Source organism: Oenanthe melanoleuca, chromosome 3 (assembly GCF_029582105.1).
Source record: "Oenanthe melanoleuca isolate GR-GAL-2019-014 chromosome 3, OMel1.0, whole genome shotgun sequence".
NCBI lineage: Eukaryota > Metazoa > Chordata > Aves > Passeriformes > Muscicapidae > Oenanthe > Oenanthe melanoleuca.
Window position 1 is genome coordinate 43,182,097 of NC_079336.1, and position 16,389 is coordinate 43,198,485.

At 34.1% G+C, this 16,389-nt stretch overlaps 1 protein-coding gene across 1 annotated transcript in view; it reads right to left on the reverse strand.

Annotated features, from left to right (window-relative positions):
- Positions 1-16,389, reverse strand: part of AK9 (adenylate kinase 9) — a 59,978-nt gene that overhangs the window by 21,992 nt on the left and 21,597 nt on the right. Inside the window, exons 17-22 of the mRNA XM_056487480.1 lie at positions 14,015-14,123; positions 13,536-13,606; positions 4,015-4,221; positions 2,900-3,048; positions 1,755-1,967; positions 926-1,180 (exon numbers count right to left, since the gene is read on the reverse strand). Coding sequence (XP_056343455.1) covers positions 926-1,180; positions 1,755-1,967; positions 2,900-3,048; positions 4,015-4,221; positions 13,536-13,606; positions 14,015-14,123 — 1,004 coding nt within the window. The remainder of the gene's footprint in view (positions 1-925; positions 1,181-1,754; positions 1,968-2,899; positions 3,049-4,014; positions 4,222-13,535; positions 13,607-14,014; positions 14,124-16,389) is intronic.

Consider the following 16,389-nt stretch of genomic DNA (forward strand, 5'->3'; position numbering starts at 1 on the left):
ACTTCTTCTCATAATGAAGGCTTTTATCATATCCATTGCTATCTAAAGAATTCATTTGCATTAAAACTTTGTGGATTTTTTTCTCCCAACACATCACTGCCCAATTAAAGAAAATACTCTCCCCAAAAAAGTTTATGTAAAAGTTTCTTCTTCAGAGAAATTGCATCCTGTAAGAGATAGTTTTAGAATGCATATTTATAAGGATTTAAAACCAGTAGTCAATCTGATTAAGAAAAAGAACTAATTTTCTGAAAATTATAATTCATTAATTATTCTACCAGTATCATGAACATACAGCTATTTGAAACAGTCTTTTAGGTAAGCTACAAGGCATATTTTATGCTACCCAAGCATTGTTTTATTCTTCTGGTTTAAAACTGCTGCCAACAGGCAAAGAACTAAAATCTAGGTTAAGAAACCTATTGCATTTAAAAAAAATACTAGCTTACACTGTTTCTAATGCAAAATATTTCTGATTTTTTATAAGGGACAATCAGACCAAAGTCCAGCTAGAGGCATTCTATCTGTTTGTTCCTAGAGAGTGCAAAGAGCACAGCTGAGGAACATTTTCAAAGTCCTGTGCAATTGGAACATATGCACTTGAGTGAATCTGCATATTAAACACTTTAAGGAAACCATGCATTCCATTATTATTCTGACTGTGATATTTTTTTCCCCTCAGTTGATCTTCCATTGGGCATTTAGCATCTAAATCTACTATTTAGAAAAACCTGTATATAAATCTTGAAAATGTTTTGAAGAATGTTTGTGATATTTATAAAACATTGTCAAGAACTATAATTTCCAAATTTCATCAGGCATTTAATTTTAAATAATTTTAAATTTTTAATGATTTTATAGGAAATTCCTATTCTTGTTTGAAAATGATTATTTTGTGTATGGATATATTGAAGATTATTATTACCTCTTTGTTTTCTTCTTTTTCAGTTTCAGTTGTGGCCTGAGAGGAGTCTTCCAGTTCCTTTGGTATTTTATAGTCATTTTCATTATCTTCATCAAGAGAGGGCCCAACTTTCCTTTTAGTTTTGGGTAATATCAATTCCTGTAGATATTCTTCAAATTGAATATGGAAAATGCCTAATTTGTCTGCTATCTGTCGTGCACAAGTACTTTTACCTGCTCCATGAATCCCAAGTAAACACACCCGTAAAGGAGGAGCCTGTAGAAAAAACCAGAATATTCTGTAACATTTTGGAGTGTACAGTGCACCCACCCCCTACTGCTTTTCACTTCAAAAATATCATTATTAAAAAAAAATCCATCAAAAACAGCCATAAACTTTTGCATTTTAATTTTTCCAGACTTTCTATTGCTGTTCTAACTAAACTACCTGCTCTCTTGAAACACCAATCTACTACCCTACTATCAGCAGTTAAAAATGAAACTTCTTTAGACAAGTCTGGTAAATCTTCAGTTCTTTTGCCCTTTTCCATGTTACAAAAAACCTCCAAAATCCCAATTGTTAAATACATTTTAAGATTATTGTAAGCCTTTATAATCTTCCTCTCTTTTCTGCTGTATTTGCATCATTAATTCAATGTGTTAATTCAAGTTTACATTAAAAATCACTAGGGAAGCCATGTGTTTTATTTGCTTCAAGGACTTGCCCAATATATTGTTATATAGAAAAAGAATTTTAAAAAAAGCCATAATAAACAAATCTAAATGGGAATGCAAAGTAGTTGTTTTAATATGCTATTATCTGCTTTAAATAAATTTTTTAACATTCTCACTTGTAGTGGTTCACTGTGAGCCACATACTCCTCAGGGTTCTTCAAAAATTTATCTCTGTACTCAGAAGTTGAAAAGTAATAAATCTTTTCTTTATATTTAGCTGCATGTTCCTGGAGTCCAGGGTAGAGGACAAAGTTCTCTTTCAGACTGACAGGACAAAAGTGTTTTGTGTCTCCCATGTGCCTTTTCTTTTGCTTAATTGTTTCTTCATCCTGAAAATATGAACATTTTAAAGAACTTTTAGAATTCTGGAGTTTACTTATATTAAGTACATCAGATTCAATAATGCCAAATACATTAACTGAGGATTGAATAAAGATGGTATTCTCAAAAAGTTTGTATGCTGAAAATAAGTCTATGAAAATACACACTTTTAAGATTCTAAGTCAGAAAACAAACTGTCCAAGAGAATTACTGAGAAAATAATTAAATTCAAAATATCATGAATATCATAGTTAGCCACTGAGGACCAAAATTAGGATAGAAGTATCCATGATAAGATCTTTTCCTACTGTGTTCTTGAAACTGACTTTCTGTTTAAATGTAGACCTCTTCAGAAAATACAATGAGAGCTGGTGTTATGAAGTCAGATTACTTATCCAGTAAAGTTAATTTCTAAAAATCTATTTAATACTGCTCTAGTACAGTCTTTGGATATCCTGTACTGTTAAATTTGGGGATGGGAATCTTCCATTATAGCATTCCTTCCAAAAACAGCAAGGAAAAGCTAGACCTCTAATTTCATTGAACTGGGTGTGTAAAAATTATTAATAGCTGAAATGGAACAGGACTCGGCATCTTCTGATGTTTACGTGATGGCTCATGGAATCATTGTTAGCTGACAGAAATCAAAGTTCACATTTGTTTCTTTAATAAACCCCCTCCTTTCCATCTGGCAAAACTAGGTACAGTCATTCTCCCTACTAGCATGGGGGTATTTGAGTTTCTTGCTGTAGTAAAACTACTATCAGCCACAACACAGAAATGTAGCGAAAGTATTCTTGCAGCACATGTTAATATTTATTCTGTAAGAAGGATTAAAAAAATCAGCATCAAGCAAAATCTGACTTCTCTGAGGTTATGCTCAAACTGAAAATAAAGGAGTTATAGTAAGAGCATAAGTAGATAAAACTGGCATGCTTACTTCTTCCTCTTCTTCTCCTTCCCCTTCTTCTTCACCTTCCTCTTCCTCTTCTTCTTCTTCTTCCTCATTTTCCTCTTCAGCAGCCAGATCTTGTGCTTCCTCCTCTAAGTCTTCATCAGATAATTCCCAGCCATAATATTTAAAAGGTTCTGAAAAGGTTAGGTTGTTTGGGTTTTTTTTTCTGTTTCAATAGTTCTCCTTTGGCTATACCAGAATATATTCTCTTTATCCATAAAAGCACATACATGAAAGAAAACAATGTCAATTTTATCTTGCATTTCTTCTACTCACAGAACAAAATGTTTTCCCCTATGTGGAAGTTAGTATATTGCCTCTTCCAAAAATGGAAATTCTACAGGTTGTTTTTGGTTGAAGTAAATTGGTATTTTCAATGGAAATTTTTGTATTACAAAAGTATTATACAAACAGATGCAGATAGTACCATTACTGTTTGCAGCAGGTTTTTTTCCTGTTACTTGTTGGGAAGAATCATCACTCAAATTTTAGTTTATTATAAAGCCAGCACAATTGATGTTTTGGTTAATAAAACACTTGATTTGTAGTGATAGTAGGAAAAATGTAGTATTATTTATTCAGTGCTCAAAATTTGACAAGACCACACAAAAGAAATGTAATTTGCCAAAGAAAGATTAATTTTAAGAATCTTTATGTAGAATTCAGTCTTGAAATACAGTCTATACAGGTTGTTAGGTTAGATTACTACACACCCTGAAAGTCTCACTAACCCAATGAATATTGTATATTAGTGAACCTTCACTATCTGTCCATTTCTCAAACCAGTATCCTGGCATGCACAGATGAAATAAGTAACTGTGGAAATGTGTTTTCAAAGTGTTTAGGGAGATATTATGCACCTATTTACATAGCCATATAATACATACATATATTTCAAATATATATATATGTGCCCCACTCTCAGATGTCTGAAAGGCTGCTATTATGCTTTTCAGCTGACCTAGAGAACACAGTATGACTCTCTTCATATTAGCAATATCAAACTGAGTATAATCCACTCCCTAATGTGCTTATCACATGAGCTATCCAAAATCCCTCTTGATAGTGTAAGTGCCAATCACATAAACAGTATTACTTACTTTCCATAACCAGCACGGTTTGATTAAGCAGACTTTCTGGTGTTTGCTCAGCAATCTCTAAAAGAACAACCCGAACTTGAGATGACTCCTTGATTTCTGATTCCACTTTTTTCCAATCATTCATGAAAAGGTCAATCTTCTCTTTAATTGTTTTCATTTCTTCTGTATCTGGAATACCATCCTCTGCAAACACAGGTTGCATGATTTCTGAAAATAAAATAATGTAAAATGCTCCTCTAAAATGTTTTACATTTAAAAACTATCATACTTTAGGACTATTTTTATATTGCTCAAATATGATGGCATACTTTTTAATACTTCTTCCTCTCCATAATTATAAATTATTATATTAGTAGTTTACAAAGACACTTTGCAAACTCCCAGTTTAATTATGTTGATAGTCTTTACACTGAGGCTTCTCCAGGAAAATAAATGAGGTCAAATTGCTGAACTATATTTGCATATGGTTATTTAAATCAGCACTCAAAATAAATATGACTGTTTCTGCAAAGAAATATAACACAGAATACATTAATCTAAAAATTATAATTTAATGAGGATCAGCTTTTGACAGCTGCCTCATGACAGTATACGAAAAATTTTAATGAACGTATAAATGAAAATAAAGTTAAAAAATCTTATAATGACTTCCCTCTGTAAATACTGGAAGTGGGAAACTCTCACAGGAAATTCTGGCTTTAATGAAGCCATGTCTGATACAATCATTTGTTAAGTAATTAAGAGAGAGAGAATACTTTAATCTCTTAAGAAACACGCAGAAATTTGTAGTGTCTGTTGTTTAAGATCAGTCCAAGCCTGTTTCCTAATACTGTCTCACAGAAAGCAGGCAGAAGTTAGAGAGTGAAAGGACGCGTTAATATAAGATGCATTAAATAAGAAAGTCACAGGTACTACACGTGACGAAACTATACCAAATGTGTTGTCACACTCTGTGAGCAAATAACCAAGCAGTTAGTTTCTTCCAGCACAACTTCTTGCTGAAGAAGAGAGATGGAATTAAGAACTTGGATATTGACAGCTGATGTTGAATTTAAAACTAGATATTGACAACAGATAAGGAATTAAAAACTTGATATTGACACATTAAAATTGCAATCACTATCCATTCATACAGAGTTCAGAGACAAAGTCCTATCTCAGCTAGAAGATGATACCCAGGTGCCTATATGACACTATAAAGACCTTGTCACTGGCAGCAGCAATGTGACGTTGCTGCTGCTGCTCCCATTCTCTGCACTCGTATAATTTTCAACTCTGATTGTCTTTTTTTTTTCTTGTTATTTTTCTTTTGTGTTCTGTTAATAAGTGATGTCAGCTAATAGGCAGAAAAGCAGTTGAGAGCAGTGACTAAAATGATCTGCTATTACTTTAAGTTTGCTAGAACTTAGAGCATATGCTCTGGTTTTCTTCCGGCCAGAAATGAAGATAAAAGAAAAAGTTTTATCAGTGAATGGAATAATTTTCTAAATTCTAAATTCTAAATATCACCAAAATTTCCCCCTTCTCTTGTTGTTCCTGTCTTATTTTTAGTTTGAAAGAGCAAGAAGAGATTTTGACACAAATAACAATATGCTCGGCTTTTTTCAGTGAACTTCTACTGATTTTTTACATAAAAAAGGACCATTACTACTGTTCTTCCTTATGTAACTTCCTACATGAACAAAGAAGAGGTATTATGAAAATGAAAGTCTTTTGTAATGCCTTGTATGTAAAAAGCTTTCACTACTTTCTCTAAAATACAAAACCTCAAAACATTAAAACCCCAATGCTTTATGGTCACTTTCTGGCATTAAGCAGGCCAATGTTCACTCTGTTAAATTGCAATATTTGCAAATGTAACATTCATTTTGTCCCAATCTGAAAAATCCAAACAATTTTTCTGGGTTATGAAGGGTCAGATTGCCCTGTTACAATTTTCTTCATTAAGAAAATACATTTCCTCCCAGAACCAGGTATCTCTAAATCTCCCCTTGTCAACTGTTGAAGAAATTTGCAAATGGCACATTTAATTTTCCAAAATAAAGCCCGAAGGCAAAAAGTATATAATGTAGCTGGATTTCAGTGATAAGCTGAAGGTATGGCAGGAAACAGATCTAAACTTAATGGTCTGAGTAGAAATGCTGCCTAATTTTTGTGTAATATTCTACCAACTAAAGCATTACCTTAAAAGCACCTCAAAGTGCCAATATCAGCTGGGATATGTGAGTGCCTTCAGAACAAGGAATATATCTACCACACTTTCTTTTGAAATTCCTTCATGGCCCACTAATGTTGGTCCCTTACTAGTTTGCTACCTCTGCCTATTTCTACAACCTATTAGTCCATACATGAAATCAGGCACTTTAGAGGTAGCCTGGGAGTTTTGGGTACTGCAATGTCTACATCTTCTAAAGGGTCTGTGTCACAATGTGTAGCCTTCTAGAAATACGATAAATTTCTAAATACTTAGATGCTTTTCATAATTTTATTCTTCTGTTTTTGAGGTTGAAACTTTTATTCTCAATACCACAATTTCCCTGAACTATATACACAATTAACTGAGGTTTGAAACAAGTTGGGCTCTCTCTAGCAATTCATGTGCAGGCTCAGGATCCGGAGGCCACTCTCAACCCCTGGGGCTCCCCCCACCTGTCCACAGCCCAGGACTCCTTGTCAGCCCTCAGGGCTGTCAGCCCCTGCTCCAGCAATCCCATTGCACAGCCAAGGTACACTGCAAAACTAATAACAAATAAGCATTTTGACAAGTATTTCTGTGATCTTTTATAACACGTAATACTTAATGCATCTCCCCCCTGCCTTTTTTTTTAGTTTTGAACAACACAACTATCAGACCTGACACCTTAGTGGCTAATCTTCCTCTTATTTGATTATTAGTCTAAACATAAATCAAAGTGCAGAAGGGCATATCATTGAGGAGAAACACTTTGCAAATTTCAAATAGTTTGATCTTGAATTAAAAGTAATGTTTTCCCTTGAAAAGGCTTACAAACATTTGCATTTTACTAAACTAGTCATTCATTCTATATATGTCATTACATATATCCTGCAATGACATTTTTGCCTCTTGCTGTGATTCTAAATAGGAACATAAATATACTTTTTTATGTACATTAAAAGATGTTGTCCAAATGGTGCCATTAATTATGTTGCATTCTGCAGTGATATATTCCAAATAAGACAGAGATTTAGCCAGATAAAACCTGCCTAAATTTGGGCAGCTCTAATGCAATATGTAATGATGACTCCCTTAGGAACACAGATTTTAAGAAAAGAAGGAAAGGATACATTAATAACTGGGTTACACTAAGTGCTGCTTGCACATGTTATCCCTGGCACAGTCACACTGCAGAAATCACATGTGCTGCCTTGTGAACCACAGCCCTATTCACAGCAGTAACACACGGGAGATGGGATGAGGGCTGGCTGGATCCGGCTTTCAAAAGATCATCTTACAGTCCAGCCCTTAAAAATCTCTCAGTTCTCAGCAGGTCATGACACTTTGGAAATATATAGGCAAAACCAGAGATTTCAATTAATATTTGCCATCATCTGAGACAGAATATTGAACATGGCAATGAATCCACTTAATAGAGTAGTTCACATGACCTTTATCTCAGATGCACTTACAATTCATGTTGCCTCTCCCAACAGGCCATATTTAGCAAAGGATGAACCAGCATGTGTTCCAGCTTTGTTTTGCTACTTTAGATACATAATCCCAACAGAATATCTCAATCCAGAAGGTTTTGTTGCCTCAGGAAACATATCCAGCAGTAATAATTGCATACTTACAGAACTTTTAAATAGATTATCCAGGTCTAAGTGAACTGCAGAAACTTTTCCCCTGGAAAGAGGGGAGAAGTAATAAAAGAAAAGAGATTTACATTCCCAGTGAAAAGAGACAGACCAAAAAAGAGACAACCCAAACCTTATTTGGTTTTGGTTCAGGTATTTGAACCTTTTTATGACAAAAATGTTGCCTCCCTGACATTTAGTTTGTCTCAGGGACCAAGTAAGGCAGCTGTACCTTTGTCATTAGATATAAATTATAATAACTCTGCTCAGAGAGGTTATTTACAATGAGAAGATTTTTTTTTAAATTAAAAACATAGTCAAGAAAAATACATTAAAATACAGCAATGATTTGGAAATAAATTATATAAAAATGCAAACAACTTTCTCTTCAAGGAGGTGGCCTTCTACCTAACAGTACTGTTCTTAATTTAATTTCCTTATCACAGTGGTGATAGGAAACAATCTTCCCCAGCCTTAAATCTTAGGCTTTTGTAGGTAATGCCTGTATGCCACTCTCATATTTTCTTTTGCTCTGCATCTTCTGTGCTTTTAGTGGGCATAGTTACCATAGAGACAAACAATCCTCGAAGGCTTTCTGCCCCCACATTCACTAAGTGAATTGTTGGAGAAAGAGAGCCTTGAATATCTAAGTGTCTGTGACTTTTTCTTCCCTCAGTCCATATGCAACATCAAAAAAGATAAAAAACTCCTTCTTTTCTCCCCATTGAAACACTGCCAAAGCTGACACATACCAGACACATGCCTTCTCCATTAGAGCTTAACTAACAAAATAAACAGAAAGGCAAAATAGATGGTAACAGTGACACTTTCATTTCATGGAACTGATCTGTACTTCATTATGAATATATTTTCAGATGTCTTTTTGAAACAGACTGTAGTTTGTTTATACAGACTTCTCATTTCTTACTTATAAATATACACTGCCAAATTATCTTCAGGATGTTACAGTGAAATGTACTCAATAAACAAACTTGTATTGTATGTACTGATTTTTTTATTTGGAAAGACAGCTTTGGCTTACAGATAAAGTTGATCCTTTCTAATGCATAAAAACATGTATATTTAACAACTTTCTATTAAAATAAAATGGTTTATATTTGATTTATTTCTGGTTTGCTCTTTAAAATATTCTAAAAATTCTAACAGATAAAATCTATATAAAATATATAAATAAATAAATATATAATAATATATATTTCAAATATATATTTTAAAAACTAAAGCAGACCATCTCCATTAAAGATGAGTTGCCTTCAAAGTGCTTTATGAGAGAAAGCCGTTCCAAGGTTTCATATATCTTTCCATTAGCTTATGATTCTATTTCATTTACAAGACTGGTACTGGATAGGGTCAAGGAGGACAGATGGACAGACATCAGTTGAAGTAAATTAAGAAAATGTCCTTTCTCTTATTATATTCAGAAAATGACAAGAGCTTTCAGAAAGACTGATAGCTGTAATCATACGCTTTTGTTCTTTTTTCTTCTGCAAAACATTACATACTCGTTCTCCACCAATATTCCTTAGTCTTTATTTTTATCTGAATGAGAGACTAAAAAATTTAAGAACTGAAGGTATTTGCAATTTAATTGAGGAAGTTGTTCTTAACCTTTTTGGTTTTCAAATGTTGAAATTTCTCTGCCTAAAATGCTGGAATTACAGGTATTAAAATGCAATTATCACATCTGATTTATGAAGGATGGCAGAAAGTGGCTTTGAAGATCATGCAGCTTTGCTCAAAGAAGGAACAAACTGTAAAGGTAATATCACTAGAGCATGCTTTGAAGTTTGCAGTACAAATAATTTACAATCTCTCATCTCCAGTTTAATAAACTGTCCTTGTCCAAACTCTCTCACTGGAAAGCCTCCAGTTAAAGGTAGGGGGAAAACTAAATCAGGATTCAAGTCAGTCAAGAAAAACAAAGGAAATACATTTAGAGGCTGTCCAACTGAGCACACATCATCTGCCTGGTAAATGTTATAATTACAATTGATTCCAAAAAGTATTTATCTTCAAAGACTAAATAGGAAATGCACTAGCATGAACAGATTTAATTCTTTTTTGCTGTTGTTTCAAATATCTTACTGAATTTAACATGATGATAAAAATAAAACAGCAAGAACATAGAATAAAAGCCTAAGAGAAGGGTATTGATTCAACCCTCCACCATCTGTAATGAGATAGGAGATCAATATGAAAGAGTTGAGATTCAATATTAAGGAGTTTATAACTAATACAGATCTTATCAGTTGCGAAAGCACAAGCATGAGAGGTGACATCTTGAATTATCAGCCCAGCTACCGATTTATTTTTGCCAAGAACTTCTGCTCAAATAGCAAGAGCAGCACAAATACACCAGCTTGAGCTACTGAGGCATAAGCAGTTGAGTTTGCTATAGAAAGGAAGCAATCTCTGGCAGAAATGTGGCCGGAAAAGAATATGCAAAGTATTACTTCGGGAAGATTGGAGTGAACCCAAAGATCTGCTTGAACCTGAGAACTCCTCTACAACAGCTGAAATATAGTCTCATGAATTGATATAGCTGTCTCCTAGTTTAAATACAAACATGCTTATGCAAAGCTTCTGCAAAAATGCTTAAATAAAGTAAGAAATTCCTGAAAAAAGCCCTCAGAATCATTGTGTCAAAGGACATGAACAAAATGTATGAGGCTATAATTTTCAGCTAGACATTACAAGCAAGAGCTACCACATAAATTGATTTCTATGTCTTTAGCATTGAACTTAGCTTTTTAACTCAAATAAATTTGTTAGATTTACATGAAGTCTCCTTCTCCAGTTACTTTTACTCTTATTAAGCCACATGTAAGTACCTTGTTCATTACTGGAACCATTTTTTCCTTTTAAACACAGACAATATAAACTTGAATATGATCAGTGCTGAAGCAATCCCAGATTCCGCTGACATAAAAAAATTGTGATTATTAAAATGTGAATAGAATAGAATAGAACAGAACAGAACAGGAACAGGAATAGGAACAGGGTTGTTTCAGTTGAAAGACACCTACAATGATCATCTACTGCTCATCAACTGGGAAATTCAGGGCTGACCAAAAGTTAAAGCATGTTATTAGTGGCATTTCCGAAATGTTTCTTAAATGCTGCCAGGTTAGGGCATCAATCACATCTCCAGGAATCCTGCTCTGGTGCCTGATCACCTTCTTGGTAAAGAAACACTTCCTGATGCCCTATCTAAGCCTCTCCTGGTGCAGCTTTGAGCCATTCCCATAGGATACCATGTATGAGAGACCAAAAGAGTATGATTTGGGCTGCGGAGTATTTTTCTGAGCTGCACTTTTTGTATTATAACTGCTATATATTATAAAAACGCAACAAACTGAACATTCATTTATATTGGTGTAACGGCATGTCATATGGGAGAAAAGCTGCAGTCAATGTGCTGATGGCACTACATGTGAAATAAAATGAGGTCAGGCTAAGAGCAGCATGACTCAAGTGTTTTGGTGAGTCAGTATTTGACTATTGAAAGAAAATGTAGGTGTAGAAAAACATGATTTTCTCTGAACGAGGACTTAACACATCTTAAGATCCCGTGACATTATTACTTCTATAATTAATAAATGCTGTTTTGATGTACTCAGATCACAGTTAGATATTCAAAACTACCATGAATTTGTTATTTGAGACACAGATGACAAAGTATCTTTGTAGAAGTCTTTTTATTTAATACTATAGGACTCATTCACTTTGGAGAAGAGCTATGTGTTTTACTATAATATGGAGTTTTTAAAAAGCTTACATGCAATTTAAAAAACCCTAGAAAGCTTCAGTATTTTTTTCACAGAGTAGGTGAAACGTTACCTCATTAAAAATTAAAAGCATACTATCTTATTCAGTCTGTCTTATATTACCTTTACAACTTAGGCCTTGTTATATATGTAACATAAATACCAGACTAGGTCATGAAAGAAAATGTATGTGAGACATACTGGCAATACAGAATTGAAGATTGGCCATAGCAATTTTGTATAGAAACCAGCATGTTACGTTTGAAAGAAAGAGAGTAATAGCAGTCCAGACCGCTAAAAAAAAAAAAAAAAAAAAAAAAAAAGAAAAAAAAAAAGTGGGAATTCAAGCACTTCATTTTTTAATTTCATTTCCAGGCCTTAGGTGATAATTTAGGCTATGAATGGGAAATCTTGAGACTGCATAGTAGAGAAAGAAAATACTCTAAAGTCCCCAACCTAGTTCTTAATATAGACAGATATTTATACATGGTAATTCATTGTGACAGCAGATCCAAATCAGACAGAAACATTCTTCTAAGAAACTAGGCAGTGATTAAAGAAGGTAAATAGGGAAATAAAACCCTGCAAATGTTTGGTCTATTGTGATTTAAACCATTGAAACTAACTGGAATTAACTCTAAACCTCAATCCAACTGACAGAATCTGAGGTACAAAAATCCACCCTATTTGTGACAGCTGGTCTGCTGCCAAAATCTCACTCCTCACAGATTATTCATTTCTGCCAAGGACAATTATATTTTCTCTGCTGGAAACTAAGTATAACACAATTCTGATATAACAGTAGGATCTTTACAGGAAACAAAAAAATATGTAGTTCCGTCTCTATAGAAAGCAACAAAGTAAGAACATCTTTCCCCTAAATGTTTTATTAATGTTGTTACCAGACAGGAAACCTCATGTAATACACAAAATTCCATTATTTTTTATGGTGTTAAGTTAGGTTGTTAAAGACTAATCTCCAGAAGCACAAAGGAGGGAAGAAACAATGGCAGATGGGTGAACCTCCAAAACTTAATCACAACAAATATAACCTTGACTTGACACCCCTCAGGGCCATTAGAAGATGATGATGAAGGCGTTGTCTGGGTGTGAAATCTATAGAGATGGATCAGCCCTAAAAGCCCTGGCTGAGGTGTATTACTGCCTACAGGGCATGAGATTCATTAAGGGGTGCCTAAGGAAAAGCAGTCTGGGATCGTGGGAGATTTATAATATTAAGAAGCTTTTCTGGGAAGGACCAAAAGTGAGGAGAAGGAAGGATCAAAGTGGACTGGAGAGAAACTAGCCTGGATAATAGAGTAAGAAGAGGATGAAAGGGGAAATGGGAATACATGCTAAGACTCATTGCCTGGTCCTAGGGATATGGAGCTGCAGCAGCCTCACCTCTACTGGGCTTCTGGATTCAGCAATTCATAATGTGTGCCGCTATCAGATTGAGCATTTCCTAATGCATGTTAAGACAGCCACTGCTGAACTGATTTCCATTCCCTTTTCACTACTTCAGGCTGAGCTTACTGGAGGAAGATAAGAAAATCAGACAATTTTGTGATTTTCTCATTAACTATTGACTAAGCAGTGTATTGTAACTTTTAAAGGGCTACATATTTGTTTTCAGTAGTTTCAAGACAGTTAATAAACCACTTAGAAAAGCTGATAGAGGAGATACAGTCTCATCCTTTGGATTTATTGAAAACTGCAACACTGCTGGCTGATTTAATGGAAACCATCTCTATTCTGTAACATCTATGAGGAATGACACAAAGAAATGAGTGCCTGTATCAGTAAAGATAGTAACAAAAAGTAATTTTTCTAGATGCTAAATGTAAAAAGGAAATCAAAACTGGAAAATCAAATGATTGAAACACATAATTAGAACAGAATTCAAATGATACACACTTTCACCTTTCTCCTCAGCAGCAGCTGGAGGCTGATCTTCCTCTGATGTCAGTGTTTCTTCCATTCCTTCTCTATAAATAAAAGTTTTTTAAGACCTTAACAAATATTACCAAAGCAAGTTGCAGTTATATTAAATGTAAAGACGTGGAAATATAATTTGGGGTGTAAAAAAAAAAAAAAAAAAATCAACATACTTTATTATCCAAAATGTTATTGTCTCATTGCATTAAAAGGTTGGACTAATGAAAGGCTAATGAAAAAGCATTCAGAAAGAGATTTTACTGTAACCATATGTACTGATATAAATGTAATATTCCTCAAAGACAACAGATATTGGATAATTTCCTATATATGAAAATTAGTCTCAGTGTACTGCTTTAGTTAATTTGTGTGATAAATGCACTGATATCTTTAACTCAAAGTGAGGCTAGAATTTTCTTGTGCTCATTATATACATTCAGATATTTGGAATATTTTACCTTGCATCATCTTCTTTCTTTTCTAATGTTTCATCAGCTGGTCTTTCCAAAACCTTAGAATTACTTTCATTCCTACTTGCTAGGTATGCTCTGCTTAGTATACAGGCTCCTGCAGCACAATTACATTACAGTAATGAGTTTAATGCATCTGTATAAAAATGAAATCATTGGGTTAGGAATACCATTTAATAAATTATTGACAACTTCCTTTTAAAGTCAACAAAAAACATATATACCACTGAAATGTTATTACGCTGTTGATTTCTACAGTTATAGAGCTTTTTTTAAATTTAAAGCATCTAAAAAACTGAACCTAGGATATTGGAAGGTTATATAGGCTATTAAGGGAGACAGAACTGAAATGATTTATCTTATACTTTTATATATCATGCATTACTCTGACATTGATTTTATTTGCAAGTGTACAAAGAAAGCTATGAAGAAACAAATGAAAAACATTCAAATAAAATTTAAACAATGTACATACCTCTATGACTTTGACAGAAATGAAGAATATGCTGTTCCTGCTAGGATCTCTACTGATTTATTTACTTTGAAAAATATATTTATATATGGTTGTGTGACTGAAACCCATTTTCATCAGTGGACATATAAGAGTTTAAACTAGGTCAAGGAGCAGCTTACAAAGTAATGACTCAAATGCTGTGAAAATGTAAATTTCACAACTACATGATTATTTAAATGACAGAAACAAGTGGGTATCAAGTAAACAGTCAACACAATTGTGAAACTAAAAATAATAAAGTGAAACAAAATAGCTAAATTCAAGGAAATGTATCCATAAGGAAATAGATACATTTTTTACCCAAATTTTTATACTACCAAGAGTATAAAATAGGTTGTTCAGATTAGAGCAAGTAATTCAGAGCTAGGTTTTGAGAACTAGTGGCAGAGAGATATATAATGCAGGAAGGAAGCACATAATAGGAAGGCTATAGAGAGATCTTAATTTGAAAGCCTCTGCTACAAATTCCCAAATTCTTTCCTTCACAAAACAAATTTAAAAGAAATAGAAGAAGTTACTGACCAGTTTTCAAAATGGTTATCATGAAGAATTATGTGTTTCAAAAATGTCAGATCTAAATTAAAATCTTACAGGGATGATGAGACAACCTTTTCTTCTATCCAACTAATTCAGTAATTTGATAAATTCTGAGAAGTGAAGAGAAATTTAATATAATTCTGGAAGAATCTCTCCCACCTCAGTGCTCTCCCTGCAGTACAGGCTAGAGGTAGAATCCTAATGTTTATTATTTAGCACAGAGTATCAACATTTCATTGCCATATGCCAGCTACAGGAAGAAGATGCTTTTTGTGACTGTATGAAAGGACAGTGCACTCTGTCTCAGAAACTAGGCTCATGAATATTTCAGTAAGCTAAGATGAGGCATGGAAATTCACTTTGCCCCTAGGTTCTTTCTAAAAGGGACTGAGATGAAGTCTTGAATGACAGCTTCTGCAAATATATTTTCTGACAAACACTGGATCTAGAACCCTGTCATAGAAATGTTCAGCCGGTATTTAGTCTGTGTATGAGCTCCGGCCACACTGAAACACTTTTAGTTACAAAATTTCACAAAACTGTGTGGCTAAGTAGTTTAGGTACTATTCCTGAGTTGTGAGGATGATTTGCTGATCAGTTGACATACCTCTGAAAAGTTTAGAGCTTTTGAAATAAGGAATCTGTTCTGAGTAAACGGTCTAACTTTGATTTTCTCAGGTTGATTTTTATATTCAGGAACAAGGGTTTGAAAAGGTCTCTGGACTGATTCCAATGCTGGGCAGCTACTGAATTTTCTTGAAATATAAGTGAATAGATCCATCATACCTTTCTTCAATGCAAGTTTCTGCCACTGAAAGACCTTTTGATAATGAACAGGTAATGATCAAAACTTGCCAAAGGTCAATTAAACTTGTGGTGTGGTATGAATCAAGCAGATATAATCCATGAAGACATGATTTGACAGACAAACTTTTAACAGTATACAAATGTGTTCAGTTATTGATGCCTGGTGCCAACCTTCCTTTTGGCTTGAAAGAATGAAGTAAAAATCCCTTACTCTGAATTCATGGATACTTAGCTATTGTATCCATCTGGGTAGGAAGTTGCTAGGTTTTTTTGATCCCAGAATGGAGAATAGGATTCACCTGTTTACAAATATTTCCCCCCTTGCCTTTTCTCTCAGGCTGAGAAATTTCCTACCTCTAACCTGATTTTGCAAATGGCAAAACCAAGGCAAAGAAATTTGACCAACAGCCACATCACAAGGTGGTGGCCAGCCAGCCAGCCAAATACAGAAATCTAGATGCTAGAAGAGTCTACTGGTATTTCCTGCTGGTTGTCAATAGGAGAA